General features: G+C 39.5%; 1 protein-coding gene across 8 annotated transcripts in view; it reads right to left on the bottom strand.

Annotated features, from left to right (window-relative positions):
• nsmfb (NMDA receptor synaptonuclear signaling and neuronal migration factor b) overlaps positions 1 to 7,878 on the bottom strand; it is a 61,566-nt gene extending 53,688 nt beyond the window's left edge. Inside the window, exons 1-2 of one of the 8 annotated variants that reach the window (XM_032579101.1) lie at positions 7,445 to 7,877; positions 7,210 to 7,329 (exon numbers count right to left, since the gene is read on the bottom strand). In XM_032579101.1, coding sequence (XP_032434992.1) covers positions 7,210 to 7,280 — 71 coding nt within the window. In that variant the 5' untranslated portion in view covers positions 7,281 to 7,329; positions 7,445 to 7,877. Of the gene's footprint in view, positions 1 to 7,209 lie in introns of all 8 variants that reach the window. The other 7 variants (XM_032579100.1, XM_032579105.1, XM_032579099.1 and 4 more) reach the window with 7 other exon arrangements.
• Between the last annotated feature and the right edge of the window lie 16,941 nt (positions 7,879 to 24,819).

The raw sequence follows: 24,819 nt of genomic DNA, 5'->3' as shown, positions 1-24,819 counted from the left end.
CCTGGGGGCTGCAGTCCTCAGCCGAACAACTCAGCTCCTTCAGACTAGCCAGCAGCAATTAGCAAACACCTGGTGGAACTTAACATCAGCTGAGCTCATTATAGTAGCTATTTCTCTGTGCAACACTGGTAAAAACATTGTTGAAGGGTTAACAGAGGAGCCATGTTGTGATGGTTTCCTGAAGGCGGAGCTTCTGAAAGAGCAGGAGTTTTTAAAGAGACAGTATCCCAATTTCAAAGTGTTAAACTCCAAAGTCAGATTTCTATCAAAAATGCTATCAAACATTTGATAGCATTTTTAAAAACACTGAGGGTAACAAAGTTACTTGGTTGTGCTATGAGATGGCACTGTTTCTGGAAAGCAATACTGTCTCTTTAAGATTAAGAGTGACATCATTAATCAAGATGCTAAACTGTAACATGAAGAGATATTTTGTAGCTATTGCATTTAAATGTGGCATTTAAAAGCAAAGTATTTCTCAAGCAGATTGAGAATGGTGGTTAGAATGGTCTTTCTAGCAATCTAATGTTTAACGCTGTATGTTCTAAAACAATACAGTATGTATGGTCAGTGTGAGCTGAATGCTTAACTAGTGAGTCTCTTGAACAGATACCAGCCGCAGTGCAGACACACACACACTGCCCTGAAGGAACACATTCGTCATCTGGATCCTCAGTAAAGCAAAAGACATCAGCAGCATGTTAGAGCCGATGGAACATGTTCTCTGTCAATAAACGGAAGCGCTGACCTCAAATGCTACCTTCTTGTCACTGGTGTTGTTTGGCCACTGAAGTGGCAGGAGGGTGGAAAACTGTCCATCCAACTGAGAAATAGGTTTTCCTGCTCTGTGCAGAGTAAACAGGAGAAACTTTCACTAAACCTAACCTGGAAAGAGTTAAAGCTAAGCTAGATATGCAGATTTATTTATTTTTTTTAGAAAACCAGCAATTTTTAGGAAGTAATATCAGCTGTTCAAGTTGAGTAGATTATAAAAGGATACCTAATGAGAAACCTTACTCAAAACATGAACTGCACTCATGTTTGAAGGTAAATATACTTATCTTATTTTAAAGAAATGGCAAACATGAACTTCTGTTTTTACTAAAATCATTTTCAGTTTCCCAGAAATCTATTTGACCTGAGGAAGGACTAAGTATTCTACCTGACTTAGAAAACATGATGCATTTTCTAAAAGGTGAGTTTTAGAAAATGTGAATGTTTTATGAATAAAGTAGATCCCAACCAAAACCCAGAATGAGCAAGACATTTGAAAAAAAATGGTCCCATGTTGAAAAAGCCTTTATAACTGTGTTTTATTACAAATGTGCACAAAACTTGGTCAATATTCTGCTAATGCCAAAAAAAGCACAACTTTTCAATTACAGTGTTTCCATTAAGTAAGAATTGCAATCAAAATCATACATAAATAAGTTTGCTTGCACAATACGTCAATAAAAAACTTGCTGCCCTTTCATCCTCCAACTACTTCCTTGTCATCTTCTTCATGGTTTGCACCAGTGGCAACATCCGCCGCCTGTTGATCATGTGATTCATCTGATGCGAAAAGATGTGTTTTCATGGCAGTTTTACAAAATAAATCAATTTTGTTACGACCAAAGAAAAATAAAAAATGAAAAACGCCTCATCCCAGCACAAAAAAGTGAGTTTTTTTTTTAAAGTGACATGTTTCCATTAAGCAAATTTGTTTTTGAAAATCTCAAATTGTGCAATTATATGGTCAATGGAAACGCAGCTTATGACTAGGATTTAAACATTAAAAATAATCAGTTGCCCCTGCTGGTTGAGAAACTCTGTATTTTTGACCTCTTATGTGACTTTCAGTCAGAGAATCTGACAGGTTTATGTTTTAGAGCGAACTGCTGGATGTTTTACTGCTAATGACCAAACTGGACCCTGGCTGGAACTAATCTGTGCAGCGATGAGGACAGGGCTTCTGCTGGTCACACCGTCCTGTGGGGGAAAACGGCCATGAAATCACAAATTCGCCAAAGTGGAAACTATTAAGGTCTGAAAACTGTTGTGCTGTGCAAATTTCTCCCAGAAGTGACTCAAACATTTTTGAATTATTAAAGAGGGTACCATCTTTCGATCGCTTGTAATCTTTTCCACTCGAGAGGCAGACAGCAGCGGATAAAGTGGCTTTTGCTGAGATGCACTACAAAAGGTTTGTCATTATATGGGACAGAGGCAGCAGGGCTCTTCACAAAGCGCTTCCAGGCTCTATGCATAACAAAAGACCTGTGCTCCCACACTTAAATCAAGCTCTCAGCCTTTTGGCTCTGTCTGTCCCCAATCCACTTTGTATAGCGAGAGTTTTAACCAGAAGGTTACTGTTACACCATTTTCAGCACAACAAGACCAAATATGCCTGTCCTGTTAAAGACATAATGGTGTAAAGATATGTGCAGCACACAAGACAAGACACGATACCGGACTCAAGAGAATGAAATGTTTTTGTTTCAGCAAAACTCAAGAGTCAACACTTTTTATTTTCACTAAAAGAATAAAGGTCTCACAAAACTCTGTGTTTTTCCATGTAGAAAAAAATGTAATTCTAAGGTGGTAAAAGTGTCTTTGGTGTTTTCATCCAAACCACCACTGATCATGAACATATAAGCTACTGAAAATATCAGGTTTTGGTGTAAATGACCAAATCTTTACACGCGTTTCACCTCCCTGAATATGATCACTTTTGGTCAGATGTACGGGGTCTTCAGAATACTCCGGTTCACCTGCTCAACTTGTTAAAATCTTGAAAGTTGACTTTTAAGAGTTTTCTGATGGAAACGCAACAAGAATGTCCCCTGGAGTTTGAATTTGGACCTGAAAAGTTACTGAGGTGAACATATTTGAGAGGCCACAGGCTCGGTGCATGGTGTTACCATGACAACCACTCATTTGTTAGTTTGTTTGGCATCATTTGCTTAAAAAAATGCTTATACACTATTTGACTCATTGTGACTCTTGTTCTCACAACAAGGGCTTTTACAAAGGATGGTGGCAGCAACAGTCATGATGTTAGCACTGACCCAAGTTTAAAAACTGGACAATGACTATTGGTATTTGTATTAATAATTAGCATAACAATCATTTTAAATTTGAACATAATATCTATGGTAGAAGTAGGGATGAAGCAGTTAATATGATTAATTGTTATGAATCTATTATTGAAATAACTGTCAATATACTTAGTAATTGATTAATCACCGACTGACCACAGACTCATAAAAGGCCATTTGCTGAAAAAATATATTAAGAACAGTACACACACTTCACACATAAGATAAAAACAACGTTGTCTGTAAATGTGTAACCCAAAACCCAAAAGATGCCATGCTATTGCATTCCAGGCAATAAAATGTTTATGATTTAAAAAAGGAATTTAATTATTGGTTTATTTGCATGTTTTATGTATTTCTAATATTGTATAAAAATGGCTGAAGTGGTTACATGAAAAATCTGTAGAGTGTACACATTTTCTTCATCCGATTCATCGATTTATCATCAGAATAATCTATTCCTAAAGTAATCAGTTGCAGCTGCTGATGTCCAAATTAGCATTACTAATACCTACAGTTACAACAGCAGGTCTGTTCAGTACTTGGAGGTTAAATAAGCATATTTTTTGTCCATCACTCGGTTCTTGCAACGTCGTTTTGCAAAACACAAAAACGAGAGAGAAAAAGAGAAACAAATCTTTCTTCTAGACCTTCCACTGCTTTACGTTTTGTGCACAACCACTGACAGAAACATGGTCTGGATGTGTCAGACAGACAGGAAAAACAGCTTTGCCCTGCTGAGTCCCCACACGTCAGATAACCTAGCAGACTCAACACTGTTAATCCCTCTTCAGGTGGGATTCAGAGGGATTCAGTGAGATGGGGGGGGGAGCCACTCTCCGGATCTGAATTGTGGCTCACGACCGCTGACAGAGTCACGAGTGAGTGTTGCAAGAGTCTCAGCTGCGGCCCACAGGCGTCGTTCAATAGCTGTAGCAATCAGCATGATTTGCCGAGCCGTAAGTGCACAGGGTGTAGAAAAAAGAAAAAAAAAAAAAACATGAGCAAAACAAAGTGTGGGATCAGACATCAAAAGGTAGTGACTTGGAGCGGTCAGTGGCTCTCAAACAAAGAATTGGAGACAGAGATGTACACAGGACTGGAAGAAGAAAAACTGGATTTGCATCTCGCCTTCTGAACTCAGCTTAGTTAGGCACAGCAGAGCAGATCTCATCTAACACCACATTAGTCATCTGGATGCCCTCAGACTGATCTGACACCAGTGACATGAAGGCCTTTTGTAAAATGACTCAGATATCAATAAGGTAAATGCCATTTGAACTGTGCAGGAAAAGAACTGGCTGAATAAGCTTTTCCCCAATTAGCCATGGCAACAGGAATGCTAACAGGTGAAGGGAGATACAATGGTTTTCCTTGTTACAACAGCACCTGAGAGGGGGTGTGATACATCAGGCTGCAAGTAAAAACAAAAATGAACCACTATTGAGAATCACTTTATAAGGGCTCAACAGCTGGATTGTAAAAACACCAAGGATCTCTGTAGTCTGCAGTCAGCACCAACCAGGACCGCAGTGGGAGTTTCCTGGTTTAGACTGGCCCACTTTAGACAATGAGCTATTGTTATTAAAATCATAAAATGGAAATCTTATGCTAAGTGGTCATTTAGGTTTCCAAGGTAGGGGGCGTTTTGCCATAGAAATATATAAATTATGCAACATTACGCTATACACTACACAACACACTGAGTTAATTGAGCAGAGGACTGCCGTGCCCGTTTCATTGTCCTCATTTGATGCTACTAATTGCAAGCTCATTTCTGTGAAAAAATTACCAACAATCTGTTTACAGAAATAATGTTTAATTCTAGCCTTCTCTGCACCAGACTTGCTCTTTCAACTTTCCACCGAGAGTTACGTCAGGTTGCATCTCCGAAAACAAAACAAAGCAATAGTTGCCTGTGGCCAATGGCAGGGCGTTTAAAAAAAATCAGCTTCAACACATTTCTGGGTTTATGACTAGATATATTAGTTAATTGAGATACCTCTAATTATAATAAATTATCATTCAGGGCAGTCAAAATGTAGCTGTTTAGTCAAAACTTATTTATAGATATCTGGAATGAAACTGATTTTATGTTAAAATGGCCTGCCATACAGGGCTCAGAGCAAGAAAATCGCCCCTGGTGGCCCAAATTCAGACCCCAGGAATTAGCCCAGTTGGGGCCTGTTAGCAGCCACAGGTGGTCCAGGGAAGAAAATTTGTATAGAAGTGACAACAGGGTCAAATTTCTCTAAGGTTACCTTCACACCATAGGCCTTAATGCTCAATTCAGATTTTTTGTGAAATTCTTTTTTTTTTTTCTTTTTTGCATAGTCGTTCACATTTCCAAATACATGTGATAAGAAGCCCTGTGTGAACTGAAAGTGTCCCTCATGAACAGTAGGGACACAATGAGCGCTACATCACACGTAGCGCTCATTCTCAGTGTTTGTGATTTCAGCATTGTTGACTAGTTTTCAAACTTTTCTCTGCATTAACGCCCACCACATTTTCTTTTTCTTTTTTTTTTGTGCCTCCTTGAATCAGGATGCAGAATAGTGACATTTATTGGGTATCAGTGATGTTCAGGTCGGATGAATACGACCTGGCCGTACAGACTCAGGTCACATTTGAAAAGATCAGAAATGTATCTGATTAAGAGCCACATTTCTAGGTGGCCTGGGTAACATTTGTGAAAATCAGATCTGTCTTGTTCAGACTGTCATGAATAGATCAGATACAGGTCGCATGAAGGCAAAAATAAATCTGATGTGGGTCACTACAGACTGTAATGTGAATGTAGCTTAGCTTTAATAAATACTTATTGTGGCCACATGTATTTACTACATATGGCCACCATATGTAATAAATATATATGGCCTTTCTTTCTTTTAAGCCCATTCTGTCTTAAAAGAAAGAAGCGTGAACACCGTGCATTAAAACATTCACTTATGTGGTTGTGTAGCACAACAATCAGTTCCTTTACTTGGTGCTCTCTAACAGCACAGAACTGAACTGCATCAGGCGGTAGATTGGGTCCATGTGGATCACTCACAGAAACTGGACTCACTTGTGAATGATCAAAACAATGAGGTCCTGCCGTATATATATATATATATATATATATATATATACTTAAATATTCCGACCAAATAAACACTTCTGCTGACTCAGCATGGAGGCAGAATTTTCTAGGAACAGCCTCTCAACAATAACACTCAGTTTACACTGACCACACTTACAAGAATCATGTCAACTCACTAATTTTTTGTTTTGTTTTTAAAATCATAGTAAAAGTCTGTTGCACTGTGACTGCTCTTTTACACCAAGATATTATGTTGCTTCTGCTCACAATTAAAATAACTGTTTCAAACAGGAAGGGCAGAAAAATACTTTAGTTGCTGTTCTTATGTCATGGTTCTAAAAGAGACGATGGGTTTGGAGTCTTAGAGTCCTGCAAACCCAGAACTCAGAAATTGACCAAAAACATTCTGACCAATGCATATCTCACTAAGAGTGGAAAAAGTACTTCTGCTCTCACCTCTGGGAGGGAATTTTGCACTGAAGTTTGAAGATTTGACCCAATCTGTTAGCGTCCACAGAAAGAAATATTTTCCCTAATTTTACTTTCATGACCTGCTGGATCTGAATTGCATAACAACTGGATAGATTTCAACTGTTTGCAAATGTAAGTGTGTATTTTGAACTGGACAGAGCGAATCCGAATGAAAGGGAACAGGAATTTAACAGAAACGGAATGAAGCAGGACAGCACTGAACCACCAGCAACCACAAAACAACAACAGCAGAAATATGTTTGTTGTTGTTGTTTTACACAAATCTTTGGTGAGGATGTTGCCTGTAAGCTCTGGAACTGCTGTGTTTCTCCAAAGCTATTTTTTTAGCGACATGGCAGCGTTTGCTGGTTTTACTGGTGCTCGTCACGGCAGCTGGCGTCCTGCAGGTGTAAAACATCAGCAGCAAATTATCTAGAGGAGGCGACCGCGTCTTCACTAGCAGAGACTTTTTCAACTGACAAGCATGCATGTCAAAGTTCCAGCGTTAGGGGAGGACGCCCCGCAGCTCCCCGCAGCCCGGTGTCTGTGCGGGTGTTCAGCTCCGACACTCACCGAACTTTTGCGGCCACGGAAGAAATCGCGTCACTCCTCAGGTTCTTCCTTTTGGACACCGCAGTTCCCATCCTGAAGTGGAAACGTACCCAGAGAAGAAAATGCAGAGCATTCCACAAACTGATCGGCGGCAGGCAAAAAGGAGAAACCACGAGATAACGGGAAGGTAAAAAATAAAAAATAAAATAAATAAATGAATAAAATCCCAGTGCATCCAGCGAATCACGATTTTTACCTTCACATGTTTGAACTGAGTGCGCCTGTGGGGCCGCGGGGGGCGCAGACAGGGTCAGGCAGCTGCGGGTTTGGCGCACAGCGCAGCAGCTGGGGGTGAAGCTGGGAGGTTTGCTCTCCTCTCCTCTCCTCTCCTCTGATGCATCTGAAGCTTCCAGGAAGGAAGCGACACCATATAAAGAGAAGCCGCCTGCACGCACGCTGCGTGCCGCGAGAAGGTGCGGGGTGGGCAGCTACTGCGGAGCAAACACGCAGCTTCTTCCCGCGGGTGTGATGCGATGCAGTGGCGGTTCTTGCACGGATGGTTTCCCTGTTCTCCTAGGACCCCCTTTTGTTTTCACAAATAAATGTCCCACCAAAAACACACTTTGTTAAAAAAAAAAACGAAATGCAGAGTATTTCAGTCCAACCTGACCAGTCTGTGTGGTTTCAGTTCCTCAGGTTAATTTGCCTCTAAGCTGTTTGCTTGTTTGTCCTGTTTGCTTCTGTGTTGCCTAGCGATGGATAAGTCTGGAGGTATATCTGGTGCAAAGGTATTTGTGCCTTGTAATAGTGAAATGGGGATACTTATTTCTTTTAACAAATGTAAAGACAACAGTTACACCTCTGTTGTAAAAAAAAACAAAATGAAATATTTTTGAGTCAAATTCTAAAAATCTTATATTTACACTTTTGCCCCAATCGATCCAAATGTTGCACAACACATCCACATATCTGTGTGTGAAAAAAAAAAAAGAAGCACGTTTCTTTTGCACGTGCAAAAAAAAAAAAAAAAAAAAAGCACCTTCACAAATTCTTCAGTCTAGGACCAAATTCCATTCTACAAGTCGCAAAATATAAAGTCGAACATTTTTGCTGCAGTCAGTCCAGAATATTTGGAGCCAAATAAAATTTGCACAAAAGATTGATATCTTCACACAAACCCATTTTGCAAAATCTTTTTTCTTTATTTTCCTGCTTACACATGAGAACAAAATTATTGCCACCCCTCTGTTTAAGACTGAAAAACCAACAATGTTCACATAGTTTCATTAGTTTACTATTTCATTAGTTTATTTTTTTTTAAAATAATTCTGTTGAACCGCAGTTCAACAGCAACACTTGATTTTCACTGGTTAGCTTTCTGTAAATTTTCATTTATCATTACTTTTGTCAGGTTGCAGTGACCACTGTGGGCTTCTTAGTCATTAACAGAAGCTTAATCATATTGTTGTCCACTTGTGTATGTGCATATTCACATTGTTCTTCATCAGCCCACAAATGTTCCCAAAATGTTCTGGAGATGATGAAAATATCTTGATAAATGTAGCAGCTGGAGATACTTTGCTTTCTTCAGGGGTGACAATCTTTCATACTCTAAAAATGAATTGGCAAAACAGATCAAGGTTTTCAGAATATATAAACCAATACATTAAATGATTTGGAACATTTTTTATGATTGTTTATTTCCATACAGTTTAAAAATATGCATCCAAAGTGAAAACAAAATACGACATGGTATGTGGTACAAAGATGTAGCAGAATGGGACAAAATGCAACTACATGTCGGCACAGAACCAATATTTAAACAAATTCAATCAATTTTTTTTTTTTTTAACTATCAGTCCATTTTAATTTCTCATACAGAGATGAAAAACCTGCCCAGCTTTCTGACTGGCCTCTACGACGCAGCAGACCCTGACGACCACTCTGTGGATCAACAGAAGCAGAGCCCAGAAAACAAGAGCAGCTCATTTGACTTTCATTACCAGTCCCATCAAGGCGTCTACCGACCAGAAAGCCACGGAGAATATATTTTCCCTTCGGCGGAAACCAAATCAACTCCATATCAATATTCAGACACTGTAATAATAAGAGCGAGAGAGGGGCAGCATCTTCCATCGTTTTTTATGAAAGCATTTGAAATACATAAGTTTCAGATGACAGTGTGCAGCGTCCTCGTGGGTTTCTGCTGTGTCCACATGTCAGAGCAGGGACGGGCGGACAGCACAGAGACATGCTGAGGGCAGAACCATGCTGTCATCGCTAATCAAATGTCAGATGTGAAGGAACGGAGATCTCAGCTGAAAACAGCTGGTTCCACTCACAGTCATTATGTCTACCTGCCCACCTGCAGGTCAGCAGAATGATGTACATATACTTATCATTAAAATGTATAGAAGTTTGTGTTTGTTGTGATAATGTTTCTTTGCAAAAAAATTTTTTGCTTATTTATTTTTCCCATTGGTCTGAAGAAGGTGAATGAGTTGAGCAGCAGAGTTGAGTTTGTGGTAGCCTGGCCATTGCCTTCCTGCACTGTTAGGCTCATTTTAAATTCACAGACAGTCTGAGATTTCTCCTTTTCACTTGGATTCCTTTTGGCCCGGTAGAATTTCAACCGGGCCAATCAGCAAACAGAAGGAGAAGTTGTGAACGATGATGTTGATTTTCTCGCACTGTTTTAGAATTGTAGTTGCGGAAGTGAACAAAGTCGTTCAGGCCGTGTTGGCCACACTTTCAAATGTGAAAGTGACATTAACTGCCACCATTAGCTAGCCATTAGCATTAGTTAGCCATTCAGAGAGTCTCCATCCATTCCCAGTGGAGGATGGTTGTTTACAGTGCTGGCAGTTTCTGGTAAGCTCCATAATGTTGAACTGGGGAATTACATACGTCACAGACAAATGTCAGCTATTGAGTCAAATGTTAAAAATCAACACAATCTGTGCCTCCTTGAAATAATCATTATCCAATAGTTGAGAGTCCAGACCCTCCGGATGAAGCGTAGAACAAGAGGCTGCGTTTTTTCCCCAGGCTAAGTTTGTGAGGGTGCACCCATGAGGAACTTGTAAAATCCTACCTGCTAATGCCAGGCAACTCATTCTGCTCTTCACTGGAATCGTAGCTCTGATCTTAGCATCTGGTCTTGTCTCATCTTGAGAGGTTACTATTGCAGCATAATTACCAGAACAAAGCTGACACTCATTACTGTGGAACTGCTACAGTTTGACACCGATGGCCAATCAACAAGTCCAACTATTATTGGGTTCAACTTGTTGTCAGTTTCATAGACAACTATTACATGCCAAACATAACACATATTTGATGGTTACATTAAAAACATAGATTCCTGCCAACTACTCTTATCACACTGGAGCAGATACAGGAAAGGTTCTGGATAGAGATGGGTATGCATGCATCCACCACAGCCTTATGCATCACACCTGCCTGACCTTCTGCACTACGTTTTATGTGAGGTGATGGTAATTTCTCTCTATTAAAGCTTCTGCTGTTTTCCAGACAAACAAAAGTTAACCCTATCCATTACAATGGAGCAACAAGTATTTCAGAAGCATAGTTTAATTTATTACATAACCTTGTGGCAAACTTTGCTGACACTTTTGCCCTTTAAAAAAAATACCTATGGGGTGTGGCATGGCGTGGTGGTTGCAGTAGACGCCCCTTACAGAGGCTGCAGATCTGGACACGGCTGACCTGAGCTGGACTCGCGTCCTCGGTTCCTTTGTCACGTGTCTTCCTCCTCCTTCTCTTTTTCCTGCCTGATAACTGTTAAATAAGCCCACTTATGTCTAAATATGTTAGAAACACACAGACTGCTGTGTGGCTGACTGTTTGGGGTCCTCATTTTTTTCAGTGTAAGAAAATATCTAACAGAAAATTGCAGATGTTATGGAGTACCAGAGGGTGAAGGTAATGAATCACAAAGTGGTTTTTCCCTCATGCATATCCAGCTCCATTATGGATCATACAGCATCCATTATTCACATAATGGAAAGTGTGAGAGCAAAATGTGAAACTGCTGTTTGAGATCTTAAACCCATTATAATATGAGCGAGAAATTAATTAAACCGCGTTCTGAAATCATCATAGAAATAAAAAGTCACCAGCTGTCCAGCCAAATATGGATGAATCAAACAATCTTAGTAAATAAAATGATGCTTTTATTTGCAACGCTCTCGTTTTTGCCCACTGGAGGTTCCCACGGTGAAGCTCCAGTGAAGTTCAGATTTTTTTTGCCGTATCAAATAATCTAGACCTTACAGGCAACAATAAACCTCTCACACTAAAAATGACAAATTTCCCTGCTAACTAAAAAACAAAGAACTTCACTGTTTGCACAAAGCAGTTTCTATTTACTAGTTGACACTGAGACGCCTCAGGAGAACCTGCAGCAGTGATGGGCCCTCTGGCAGGACGGGAAGAACCGCTACCTGCACACTTCTCTTTACGGAAACCATTGCTGGCCCACAAAGACAATGATTTCCAGTTTAATGGTTTCCTCTTTCATAGCCACCAGTCTGCGGCTGGACTCTTTCACAGATTTTCGTGAACTGATGATAAACTGAAATAAAGTCAAATTTTTGACAAATAAGCTAATTGTAAACCACAGTACAGCTTTATCCCTCAAAGAACCATTTTGCTCCCAAACCATCCAAACAAAAGTTTTGCTTAGAGCTGCAAATGTCACCACTTTTTGCAAAAAGACAAACTTGTATCTACTGTATGAAATATGTAGTAATTTTTAAAGAACCACCATCTTATGGTCTATTTTTAGATTTGAAAATAAAGATAATCATAAAATGTAGCAAAGAGAGGATGAATAGGTTTTATGTGGGATGGAAAATGATAAAAAAAAAAAAGAATCTAAAAACACTTTATTGATACTTTTAGTGTCATTCTTTGTGGAAATTCAATGCAAATAATGCAGGAAAAAAAATAAATACAAAAACCTGCATTTGTTAATACTGTATATCTACATTTGAAACATTTTCTGGCTATTTTACATTTTTTTGGCCACAGTTAAGAGCCATTGTGGAAGGTTCGAAGAGCCACTTGCGGCCCCAGTGCCACGGTTTGCAAACCTCTGATCCAAGACATGATTTTCCTGTTTGTTCACATTTCATGTTTGCATCAAACCAAGTCAGCAAGAGTGTCCTTCTGTATTTCACCACATTTTTATCTTGTAAATTTGAATTAATTAAATAAATATTCTGTCTGTCTCATTATCAGGACCCTCCACAGCAAGATTTTGTGGATTTACTGGGTTTAACTTCAGAGTCAACCATTAACACTCAACACTTACCAGGACATCCGTACACCATACAAAATAAGGTTTTAGGGCATGGCGGGGTAAAGCACATGACCCATGTATGTCACAGGTTGACCTCTGCTGAATGTCTTCCCCTTAACTCAAAAGCTGCTTTCCTGTCCACTCACTGTCAAATAAAGGCCCCTAGAGCCACAAGTTCCTTTAAAAAATAAATAAATTAAATAAGTTTTTATTAACAGATGGTTTGGCTGAGGGAGCAATGTGAGGGATGCTGGGAAACCGAAGCCAGGAACATGGCTGCAGATCCATCACTAAATCACACCAAGTCACTTTACACACTCTCAGGAGACTGGAATAAAACTGACCTTTCATTCTGATATCCATGTCTAAATCTTGTACTTGTTTTGTTTTATCATAAAAAAAAACAACAAAAAAAACAGAACTCAGATTATAAGAAATGAGTGTGCAAGAAGTGATTGGTTCTGACAGCTGCCAACAGACAGAAAATGGCTTAAATCTGCACCTGAATTCAATTTTGTTAATTATTCTTAGATGTCAACCTGGAAAAAATCAAACTGCATTTCTTCTGCATGCAGTTCAGCCTCAGTGCACACAGACAGACGCAGACGTTACGATGTAATTAGTGTCTGCTCTGCTCAGTCGGCCTTGGATAGATCTCTGTGACTGACATTACGAACCAATATAAATAAGTTTATTCAGCTTTTCATCAAAAATAGGATTTGTTTTTTCCTTGAGTCTCTTTGGTATTTATTGTAAAAATAGCAATATTTTTCTTTCACCCTGGATGGTTTCATATCACACAACTTTTTTTTTATTTCTTGAATTGTTTTTCCCACTGATAATAAGGCAGGTTTATGAAAAGCAAAAGATAGAATCATTCATATCAATTAATATTTATAAAGAAAGGGGGTCAAATGACCAGATCTGATGTTTTGTGCATTTTAAAAGGTTGTTTTAAATGTATACAAATTCATTAAACAATACATGTTCCAATGAGGTTCAATCATCAGATTTAAATTGTTTGGAACAATTTAAATCTGAATTGTTCAGATTCAGATTTAATATTAAATTAAATCTGAATCTATTGTTTTTGTATTAAATTAACTTTGGCTCAGAGTGAGCATTAGGAAGATTTTGGGACGACTCCATTATAAAATCAGACAAAAACAGCTTAAGAAAATATTAAAAGTACCTTTAGGATGTGATTTCCTTTTTTTAAGAAATAAAAAAACCCAATACAGACAAGCTTGGATCTGTATGAAGAAATCAAACTAATACCTGATTATGTCACCAGCGGCTGCAGTCCATCATTCAATGACTGGAAACCAGTTTTTACATTAATGTAAAATAATGTAAAATGATGTAAAATACAGTTACAGTTGCAGCTACATTAATGTAAAAACTGCAGGTAGGCCTGGTGATGTTATCAATGTGGGATTTGAAGGAGTGTGTGCTGTCATGGATTACAAATGTCCAGACTTTGACTAGGCCACTTCAAATCCTGGACATTTTTTAAATGCCATTTAGAGGGGGATATGCTAGTGTGTGTTGTGTGATTGTCCTGCTGCATAACCCTAACCCAGGGGTGGACAATCCTGGTCCTCAAGGGCCGCTGTCCTGCAACTCTTAGATGTCTCCCTGATCCAACACACTTGAATCCAACAGCTGAATCACCTCCTAAGTGCAGTCAAGTTCTCCAGAGTCCTGCTAATGACCTCATTATTTGTCTCAGGTGTGTTGAAGTAGAGACACATCTAAAAGTTGCAGCAGACCAGCCCTCGAGGCCTGGAGTTGCCCACCCCTGCAACCCATGACAGCTGATAATTCTCTTCCAGGATTCATATCCTCCTCATGATTTTTCATGCTGCCATGACTTTTCATGACAGCATGATTTTTCTGAAAAATCATGCTGTCACCACCAGGTGTAACAGTTCACACACCTTCAGCCAGGATGGATGGATAGTTGAAGAGTCTATAATATTTCAGACGGATAAATATTGAGTTTCATTAAAGCCATGTTTTTACTTATTGCCCTTCATTTGCTTGTATAACACAAGATGATCTTTATTGCCCAGAAAGATGTTATTTCTGGACTCATCAGAAGGGTTAACCCCTGCTCCACCACAGCACTGCCATGCATTTCGTTTCAGCAGACATTAGTTGACAAACCAAAACGTGTAATGTAGCTCTAACAAATTCAAGGACAGGACAGTTTTAAGAGCTTGTTCAAAGTCCTTCTGAGGAACACATGAAATGTAGGAACAAGTTCAATGATGCGCCAGCAAAAAGCATAAATTGAAACCCTATATCAGTCACTCCCGGCACAGCGCCAGAAGATTTATCAGTGCATTAGAGCAGGAGGAGCCAAGGTTAGAATTTCCCATTTGAATCTTTGAGGGACGACGTTTAAAGTAGATTGCAGCACGCCAGTGCTAATTGACCACAGCTGGTAATTGAGGGCGCGGCACGTTTTACTGGTCCTGCCTGCTCCACTCAGTCTTTCTCCTATTGCACTTAACTTTTATTAAACAAGCTGCACTTAAACTAGGACATGCGCTGTTAGAGGCTGTCTATTCTTCCGGCCGTTACTCATTCACTTCACCTGACTGTCACATCCCCACATGCATGCTTTCAGTGGTCCGAACCGAACGGATCTTACTCCACGATAGGATTAATGCATCAATTGTTCTGAATTAATGTCTTAGTAGCAGTCCAAGGGAATCCTAGTTAGTTTTATTTCAGTGGGTTTATGTCCTTTGGTTTCAAGGATCTTCATTCCAGTCAAAGTCATCCACCTCCAGGTCCTAATGCCTGAGAATCCAAAAAATAAGAAATAAAAATTATATATTTAAAAAAACGGAGAACAATGTGACTTCTGGGGCCTAGTTCTGGTCCAGTTCTGTGTCTGGTCACTCGACGTTAGAGAGACGTTGCATTGCTTGTGTTTTTGTTGCTTAAGAGGGAATTTGGGTCAGGATGATCTGGACTGCATCTCCTGAGACAAACCAGGGGACTGTAAGTACTGACTGATAGCAAGCCTGGCCATTTCTGTTGGCAAACCTTCGTCTGAGAGAGAAATAGAGACGGAGGCACATCTCAGGCAGCAGCCTGGGAATAACTGCAAATTTAGTCTAAATATCACATCTAACCCACAGCAACAAAACGATACCTCATGAATTAACCATGAAGAACAGATTTTTATGTTTTACTCATTTAATCCAAGTTGGAGTGATTTCAGTAAGTTTTACATCTAAAGGTGCTTGACTTAGATTTTTGGAAATTAATGTTATGATCATTTCTTTCTTTCAATGTGTTCATTTATGCAATGCAGCTTGTTCATTAATTGTTCTGGATATATATATATATATATATATATATATATATATATATATATATATATATATATATATATATATATACTGTATATATACTGTATATAGAATGACACAGAAACAGGTGAGAGCTGGACTCCATCCAAGCCGCCTTGTGTTTCTAATTCTGTTCAAAACTTTCATGGGTAAAATTTCAAGGTGGAGCCAAAGTGTCTGTTTGGGTGCTTCAGGATTGGGTGTCTACTTTTTGCAGGTGATGTAGTTCCATCGGCTTCATCCGATTGTGATCCACGGCTTTTACTAGAGCGCTACCCAGCCGAATGTGAAGCGATGAGAATCAGCACCTCACATCCTTGAGATGGAAAAGTCGGTCATGGCTGACGGCCACTCGTACTGAGAGTTGTTCTGGTTCTGCTGGAGGTTTCTTCCTGTTAAAGGGAACTGTTTCCTCTCCACTGTCGCCACATTCATGCTTGGATGCTTGGATTGCTATGAATTCAACGACACAATGCAAGCGGTTGTCGCTAAACTGCATTTAACTGAAGCTGAATTAAAAATAAATAGAAAGTAACTCAATGTAAGAAGCTACATTGACTTGTTAAAGCTACAGTAAGTATCTTTCATATAACATGTTTGTTGACCACTGATGACGGCTGATAAATCGTTTCTTGCGATAGTAAGTTATTTTTCCACCATTTAGCAGCACATTAAGACAGTTGATTGACAGCGCTAAGTCCCTCCTCCGGGTTCTGATTGGTTGTTTTTGGTCGGGAGCGGTGCATTTCCTCACATGGTAACAGCAGCACATGGAGGAGCTGGAAGAGATCCATCTTTTCACAGACTGTCTGTTTCATATTTTGCTGTCACAACATGGTGACAGAATTAACAAAATATGTAAAAAAAAAAAAAAAAAAAAAAAGAACAAGATGTCGCAGTTTTAAACTAAAGAAAATAGTTTCAGAAGGAGTACTTCAAAGCATTGCCAGTTAAATGTTTAAAGCAACTCCCCCACCATCGGCACTTGAATGTAAAATGTGGGTCTGGATCCAGAGTTACAATAAAAGACAGACAGAGTAATAAAGACAGGATGAGTTTAGGGACATCAGGAGCCTCAGGCAGCTGGGGAAGATGACGGGTTGCTGCCACTAGGCTTCTCCCGTTTCCCTGACTACACGGGCCGTCTGTGGTCTATTACTCTATGATGTGTTCTCTAACACACTGCCCTCCTTCCTCCTACATCATCCTGTCCTCCAATGCCATCCCTTCCTACTGCTGTAAAGTGGTCAGGAACGTCCTGCAGGTCAGGGAGGCCCAATCTATTGGCTGGGGATGTTGGCTCAACCCGATGGATGAGGGAAGGTGGAGGTGGGGGCGGTTGTATTTCAATGGCTGCTCATGATGTCCAAGCAACTGACTTATGGAGGAGGGATTTCACAGGACGTCCTTTAGGAAGGTCAGAATCACAACAACGCTGAAAATGAAAGCACTTTCAATGTGCAGATGGAAAGACGTGAGAGCAGAGGACACGTGGATCCTTCTCTATATTTCACTAGCTGCGTTTCCATTAACCGTAGAAATGAACAAACTGAAATGATGAAAATTAATTTGCTTAATGGAAAGACAGCAATTTCAGAAAAAACTCCCCTGTTTCGATAGAGAGGTTTTGTGGTAGGATGAGGTGGTTTTTCTGCCATATCAAAATAGATGCATTGCATGAAACTGCAACAGAAACACTTTTTTCACATCACGCAACTCAAATGAGCAACAACAGTCAAATGAGCTGGCCGAAACAATAAAGAAGACAACAGGAAGTAGAAGGAGGAAGATGGTTTGTTTTTGCTTTTTTCCAAACAATGCACCCTGGGCTCCATCAGAGCTCTCACAGCGTCACACAGTTCATAAAAGGTTGTGTGTCATTCTGACATGTTGTATCCAGTAATGTAGAGAGAAACAAAATGGAGAGACTGAATCTGGTGGGTGGGATTAGGCATCTATGTGATGTGGACAGAAATTGGCTCATTTTTATTTATTTCTGGCTAAGAATAGAGGCTGCATTAGTGTGAGTTGAGAACCTTTTGGGTTCTGGGCCATCAAAACCCCATCGACCTGTAACATGCAGCATCACAAAGAAAACGCTGAATAGAAGGAGCAAAGTCAGGTCCAAATGGTTGTTTACATCATGCAATGCACTGTGCAGTAGGAATCATTTTGTGGTTTATAGCCTTTCTGTCATACAGCTAGCTAGCGCTAACAGTAGCTATATGTATGACAGTAAAGCTGTATGAATTGATGTGAAAACTGCTCATGTCGTTTCTGGATTATGTCTGTAAATCTCAGGCTTTGGTTATCCTGTGCGAATGCGGCACATGAAAAGCAAACATTGGAGGGTCATTTATTAATTACATGTGGTTCATGATGCCCATCCTGCATGAATACGGCTTATTAGCAAGAAACCCTGAATCATGGTGAACTGTGGATTTTGCAGACTGCTTCACCCAATAATTAAAATGAATTTAAACTAGATATTATAATAGTGTTGTGAGGTCTTTGACCAAGGAATACAGTGTTGCTTGTACTGTTGTTTTTGGATGTTTGATTTTAGGATATTTGATCTCATCAAAGAGAGATTCATGCGGATTTTGTGTCAGAAGAGAAAAATAACTGAGTAGATTTTTGAGTGCTTAATTTTCTGAACAAATATATTTTTAATTCCTGTTCAGAGCGGGGTGGAATGAAAAGTGATCCAATAAAACACTTGTAGCTTGGGAACACTTTGAACTGGGAAACATTCCAACATTTAAACTTCATCTTTATTCATTAATGTGCTTCATGCAGACAAGCAGCTCAGATATTTATGTATGCCTTGACAACTTTCCAAGACCAGTCAGCCAAAAACTTGTTAGAGTGATACACATGTGTTCCTTCATCCATTCCTTTTCCGGCCTACCTTCCTCACCTCAGTATGACAAGAAACCCAGAGGGACGACGCTGACAGGCCAGAGACCAGGTGGCAGATAGTGTTGCCTCAGTCTGACAGATTGCCAAGCCCAGTTTACTGGAACTGTTGGAGACTATATACTGCTTAGCACCTTTCAGGAGTCTGAACAGGTGCCAAAAGCATCTTTATTCATGTCAGTTAAATGCCAAATTTATCCATAGAGGTCTAGAGCAGCTACATGTTTAATAATAGAACCTGACTCCTCTTTAGATCCGTTGTGTTAGCTGCTAAATGTAGAACACTGCAGCAGGGGAGAACGGCTACAGTTCATCCTCCCACTGCAAACAGCTGAAAACAGAGGTTCACATGTGTTATATGAAAAACGATCACAAGCCGTTTTTTCCTCACCTTGATAATAATCTAGATGAAGGGTTTCCAGATTTTGGAAATTTGGGATTAAACACATTATTACTATTGACTAAATAAGTTTTGAGAAAAAACGTATTAAAAAGTTTTTCTTTCTTTCTTTCTTTCTTTCTTTCTTTCTTTCTTTCTTTCTTTCTTTCTTTCTTTCTTTCTTTCTTTCCTTCCTTCTTTCTTGTGCTGATATTGCATCGTGTGAATATTGGTATCAGTCAGTCCTCAAAACCTCAGTATCGGTATCGTATTGGAAGTGAAAACAACCCTAGTTTTCAAAGAATCATCAATTTGTTCAAACTTTTGTCCAACATTTCATAACGGAAGGAAGGATTTAAAATTGGGGTCAAGTTTTCTGTTGGGATTATTTTGGTTTAATATAGCAGGTTTTCGTGTGTTTTTACTCTTTCTCTTGTCAAACAGCAGTTTGGTCTGATGTGTCCGTTACAACCGCAGCAGTGAGTAAAAACTGTCCAACAGAAAACAGATGAAAACTGTTTCTATACTGAGACACATTTCAATTTTACATACCAGATATGCAAAATATTGACCCCAAAGTCTGGATTGTCTTACTCAGCCTATTAAAATGAGATCATCTCATGGGTAAAATGACAGCTACATCAGCCCAGGGGTCTTTCTACCTTTTAGGCAGGTTGAGGCTCACAGAGAGCTCCGCATGGGGCCCATCTGAGGCCCCTGGATCCAAAGCAATAAGATAAAATGAGTTTTGTTAATCCGAGAGCTCTGAAGAAGTAATCTATTGTTTTATCACAAGCAGAGAATTTAAACAACCTTACAAGATGTACTGTGTTGTTAGAGGACAATGAATTTTCAACCTTTCCAACAAATTGTTTCTGCTTTGATCTTCAACAAGCCTCAGACTCAGAGGGAGCTGGTTCAGTACCTGGACAGCACGGAGCAGACCTCACAATCAATTTGCTGTGATTTTTCCTTTTCACAGTCCAGCAGCCCTTCAACTGCCGCCATGACCGATGATCTCAGGAGTCACCTCCCAAAACACACACCAAACCCTGAGCTCTGAGGCTCAGGTCCTCTGAAAGGTTGAGAACATGGCCGCCTGTTGGGCGTCAGCTCAAAGAACTCCTGTGAATCCTGCAGGAGTCCATGTGGTGTGAAATCAGGGCATGTGTGAGCGGCGCTCAGGATGCTGTTTTTAGATGTCTGACGCACACCGAGACCCCCCGCCCCCAAAAAAACCTTCATATCACCCTGTGAGCCTCACTCTGCCCCAATAGACACGCTCAGATCCGTGTAGCTAATATTGATGCAAATACTCCTCACTTTGCTGGATTGTCCACCTTTTTTTACTACACAGTATGCAAACTTATTGCCTCAGATTTTTTGTTGTTTTAAATGTACTGATTTAGTAACATTCACTGTTGAGCTTTTAGCGAGTATCTGACATTAATAAATCTAAGAACCCAATAGAAGCCTCCCGAGGTAGCATAATATTCATTTGCTGTCGCGTTTTGTTAAACAGAAACAAATTGAATCCGTTTTCCTTCATGGTTTGCTTTGGAATAGACTGTGCAGTGGTTTAAATGCAGTGTCTTGAGTGTTAATATTTTGTATGGCTGGGGAAAACTGCGTGCGTCTCGCGGGTGATTCCTTGAGCGTGTTTCTGACCTTGGCGCCCCTCTCCTCCCGCTCCGCTCGCTCTCATCTGCAGCTGCAGAAAATCACCTGAGGGATTTGCAGACATGAAAAACATTCGTTGACTCAAGCAGATTGTAAGGCAAGCAGTGTGCGGGTCGTTAAGACAACATGACTTAGTCAAATTCATCAGGATTTAATTAGGACGGATGGACAGAGTTTGCAGACCGCCACACCTGATTGCTCCTTTAACATCATCAGACAGAGTCGTGTCAGAGCCCGGCTCTCTGCACTGGTTCCTCCCTGATGATCCACCTGTCAGTCAGTTGATCATTTGGCCAAAGTGTTCCTGAGGCACGGCGCTGAGTTGGGCTATTAAATTGGAAATCCTGCCAAATTAGCATAAACACTCATCTGTACTGTCCAGAGGGAAAACTGCTCCAAAGAAAGAAAAACTCATATTATTCCACCTCTAACACTGCAGCACATTACCTCAATAGCAACAGCCAAATATTTATTTTTCTGAGAATTATTCTAGTTTATAGCTTCCGATGCTGGTAGTAAGGAATAATTTATTTTAAACAGAAAAAATGGTTTCTGTTCACCATTTTGTGGCAGCAGATAACTGGAGACTCAGAGAGGTTTATAATGTGGATGTGAGCATTTATTAGCATGATTTTAGCTTTCTTTTCACTCCGTATCTTAGTGCAGGGGTGTCCAAAGAGTGGCCCAGGGGCCATGTGTGGCCCCTCACTGCAAAAACTGAAATCTAAGTCACATTAAATATCTTAAATTAAGGAGATTTATCCTTGTTCTCTTTCTGACAAGATAATTTTTTCTCACCAAGAGGTTTATATTTTAGAGTATTTTTGTTTTTGTACTTTTCTCTCTTGTTTTTGAAAGGCGACTTTTTGCAGTGCTGGACTGATTTTGTTCTGTCCATCACTATATTTCTAAAAGGACATAAACTTGACCTGCCAGCACATTTTGAAGCAGGTGGAGACGACCCCACTGTGGATAAACGTGTTGGATGATGGATGGATGGACTTTTGCACTCTCTTTAATTTCATAGTAAATAGGAGCACATCTACATAGTAACATGTACTCTAAAGTGGACTTTGGTTCACCCAAACCTGCTTCTAATTAATTAATTAATTAATTAATTAATTAATTAATTAAGCTTGGCTAACTAAACCAGATATGATCCAAAAAGTGACATAAATTTTGCTCATATAGCTCAAACTTTTTTTCTTTTAGTATCTTTCTTTTTCTTTTTTTTTTCATAAACATTCAAAAATTTGCTGCCAAACATGTAAAATACATTTTTTAATTTTTGGATATAAAATGATGCACACACACACATCATTCTAGTTTATTTGTTTAGATAAATTATAGCATGCTTAGTTGTTTATTATTAGTTTATTTAGAAAATATATTGTTTTGACCTGCAAGTAATTCTGACTTGACGATTTTGGCCCATGTGACAAAAAGTTTGGCCACCATTGCTTTAGTGTAATTGGGGTTGAAGCTTTTCTAGGTGAGCGAGTCAAACACTTCATCAGAGTAAGGACCTAATCAAAGTCTGAAGTCTGAATTAAACATAGATTACAATGAGTCACTCAGTCTCTAATCCCTTTAATCACAGCAAGTCTGATTAGCTGACTTCTCCATATACAGTTTAATACATGTGTTAGGTGCACACTGTAAAAAAAAGGAATTTGACCATACAAGTACGGTAAAATTGTGGCAACCACAGCTGCTGGTATTTTACTTTTTTTTTTACAGTGTACACATAGTGACATATGTCGTCCCTTGCAAAGATATGTTAAAAAAACGAGACTCCATCTAACTGATCTGCATTTGAAAACCCTTCAGTAACTCTGAGAAACACAAACTTGCAAATGTGGCAAATCTTTGTTTATATTATGTAGAAGAAAATTGCTATTTCAGTGTTTGCATTAAATAAGAAATTAAATTAAAATCATGTGTGTAAGTTTGGTCACACGATAAGTCATTAAAATAATGGCATCTTATCCAGGCATCGGAGTGACGAGCTGTTTATACTTGGAAGTGGCTACATGTGGTGGTTTGGGGAAATTACAGTTGGTGATTTTACAATGTGGAATGACACAACTTTTTATGAACTGTGCCATGTTGTAAGAGTTTTGGTGGAGCTAACTGTATTCGTCCAACAATAAAAGAACCCAAACATCCTCCTCTCACTTCTTGTTGTCTTCTTTGTCGTTTTGGCCAGTAGTAACATCTGGCTGTTGATCGTGTGTTTGACATTTTGATACGGCTGAAAAACCACCTCAAAGCAAAAAGTTTTTTTTTTCCAAAATCAGAGAGTTTCCATTAAGCTAATTTATGTTCATAATTTTTATTTGCGCAGTGCTATGGTTAATAGAAACGCAGCTCCTGAAGCATTTTGTGATGGAAGTTCAGAACAAAACTACAGCCACAGAGATAACAAAGCAAACAAGCAAGAGAAAGGAAAGTCAGCTAAGGAAGGTGTTTTAAAATGAACAGAGAGTTTGGCACGCTGATTGAGTTTCCTATGGAGAAACGTGCCTTGCCTCCACATGTCTGATGTCTTAGGGGAGAAGTTGGCAGGGTGGCAACACGTAAGGAACACAAGCATGTGCCAAAGCCGGAGGGATTCACAACTTCAACTGTGCGCTGACCCACTTACCTGTGCAACCTGCTTTGTTTTTGAAAAGGAACGGATGATCCAGAGGCCCCAGAACAGCGAGAGGAACGGAGGAGAGCGGGGAAGGAGGAGAAGTCGACATTTGCAGCTTGAAGGACAACAGGGCAAATACACACATGACAGCAAATCAATAATTTCTCCAAGTGGGGGGAGAGAATAACTCAACCATGACCTATTTGGCTTTTATGTGTTTTTCTTGTACTCACAAGTGTGTGACCCTGTGAAACTACTGGACAGCTGCTGGCACAGAGTGTATGAAAATTAGTGTGAGTTTTGACTGCATATGCGCCACAACATCAAATGAAGACTACATTACAGTTCTGAAGTCTTGTTGCTTAAGTCAGTGAGTCATGAACCCTCTGACTAGCATGCAGGTGTTTTTTTGGGTGACAGTTGAGGAGTTAAAGTCTTCAGTGTTATTTGATTGTGCCGTGTAAAAAGGAGTTTTGAAAAATGTCAAGTATTGCCACAAAAATTATTTACAGTTTATACAAACATCTGAAATTTATCATACACTATATACTGAGAGGCTGTGCCATTTTAGAAGCATAGACTCAAAAAGGTATCAGACGTTCCTTTGAGATCTTGGCCCAACATTCTGTAACACTGTCGGCTACAAATCCACAAGGTTCTGTCTGATGGAGATCTGATGACTGTGGAGAATGATGAACTTATTTTCATGTTCAAGACACCAGTTTGAACTGGTTTATCTTCCTGATAAACCAGTCATCAGATGGTCGCCTCCTGCTAGAGGTTGCGTGCAACAAATGCTCAGTTGGTACTAAAAGGCCTCAAGAAAATATTCACAACAGTATAATACCGCCACCTCCAGTCTGGAACCATTACAGGAGGCAGCATGGAGCCATGACTTCATGTTAGTAAAGAAGTAAAGTTGATCTATTTCTCAGCTAGAAATCACAACGTGTTTCTCAAAGAGAATGTTAACCTTACAGTAAAGCCCTGCAGAGGTCTAGAAGGAAGTCATTTCAATATAAACATGAACAAAGACAGGATGAGATGAGCCTCTCTGTTCCTCTCTGTTCCTTCAGACCAACTCAAGGCAACCATGAAATGTTTTTAAATTGATCAATATTAGACGTATTTTAAAATATTCCAGATGAGAGGTGAAGTGTCCTCCACAATTTTCAGATTCCAGATTTTATTAAACTTATTAAGGATTTGAGTTAAATAAAGTTTTATTTTCTTTAGAGTGGTTTATTTTTCCTATAAAAACCAAGCAGGCTTAAGAGTGTGCAGTGTGTGTTTTCCTGTTCCTGTCGTGAGATTAAACCAC

This window comes from Xiphophorus hellerii, chromosome 12, assembly GCF_003331165.1.
Source record: "Xiphophorus hellerii strain 12219 chromosome 12, Xiphophorus_hellerii-4.1, whole genome shotgun sequence".
Lineage (NCBI taxonomy): Eukaryota > Metazoa > Chordata > Actinopteri > Cyprinodontiformes > Poeciliidae > Xiphophorus > Xiphophorus hellerii.
Note: the sequence above shows the minus strand (reverse complement) of the source record. Positions and strands in the feature narration are given on the sequence as shown.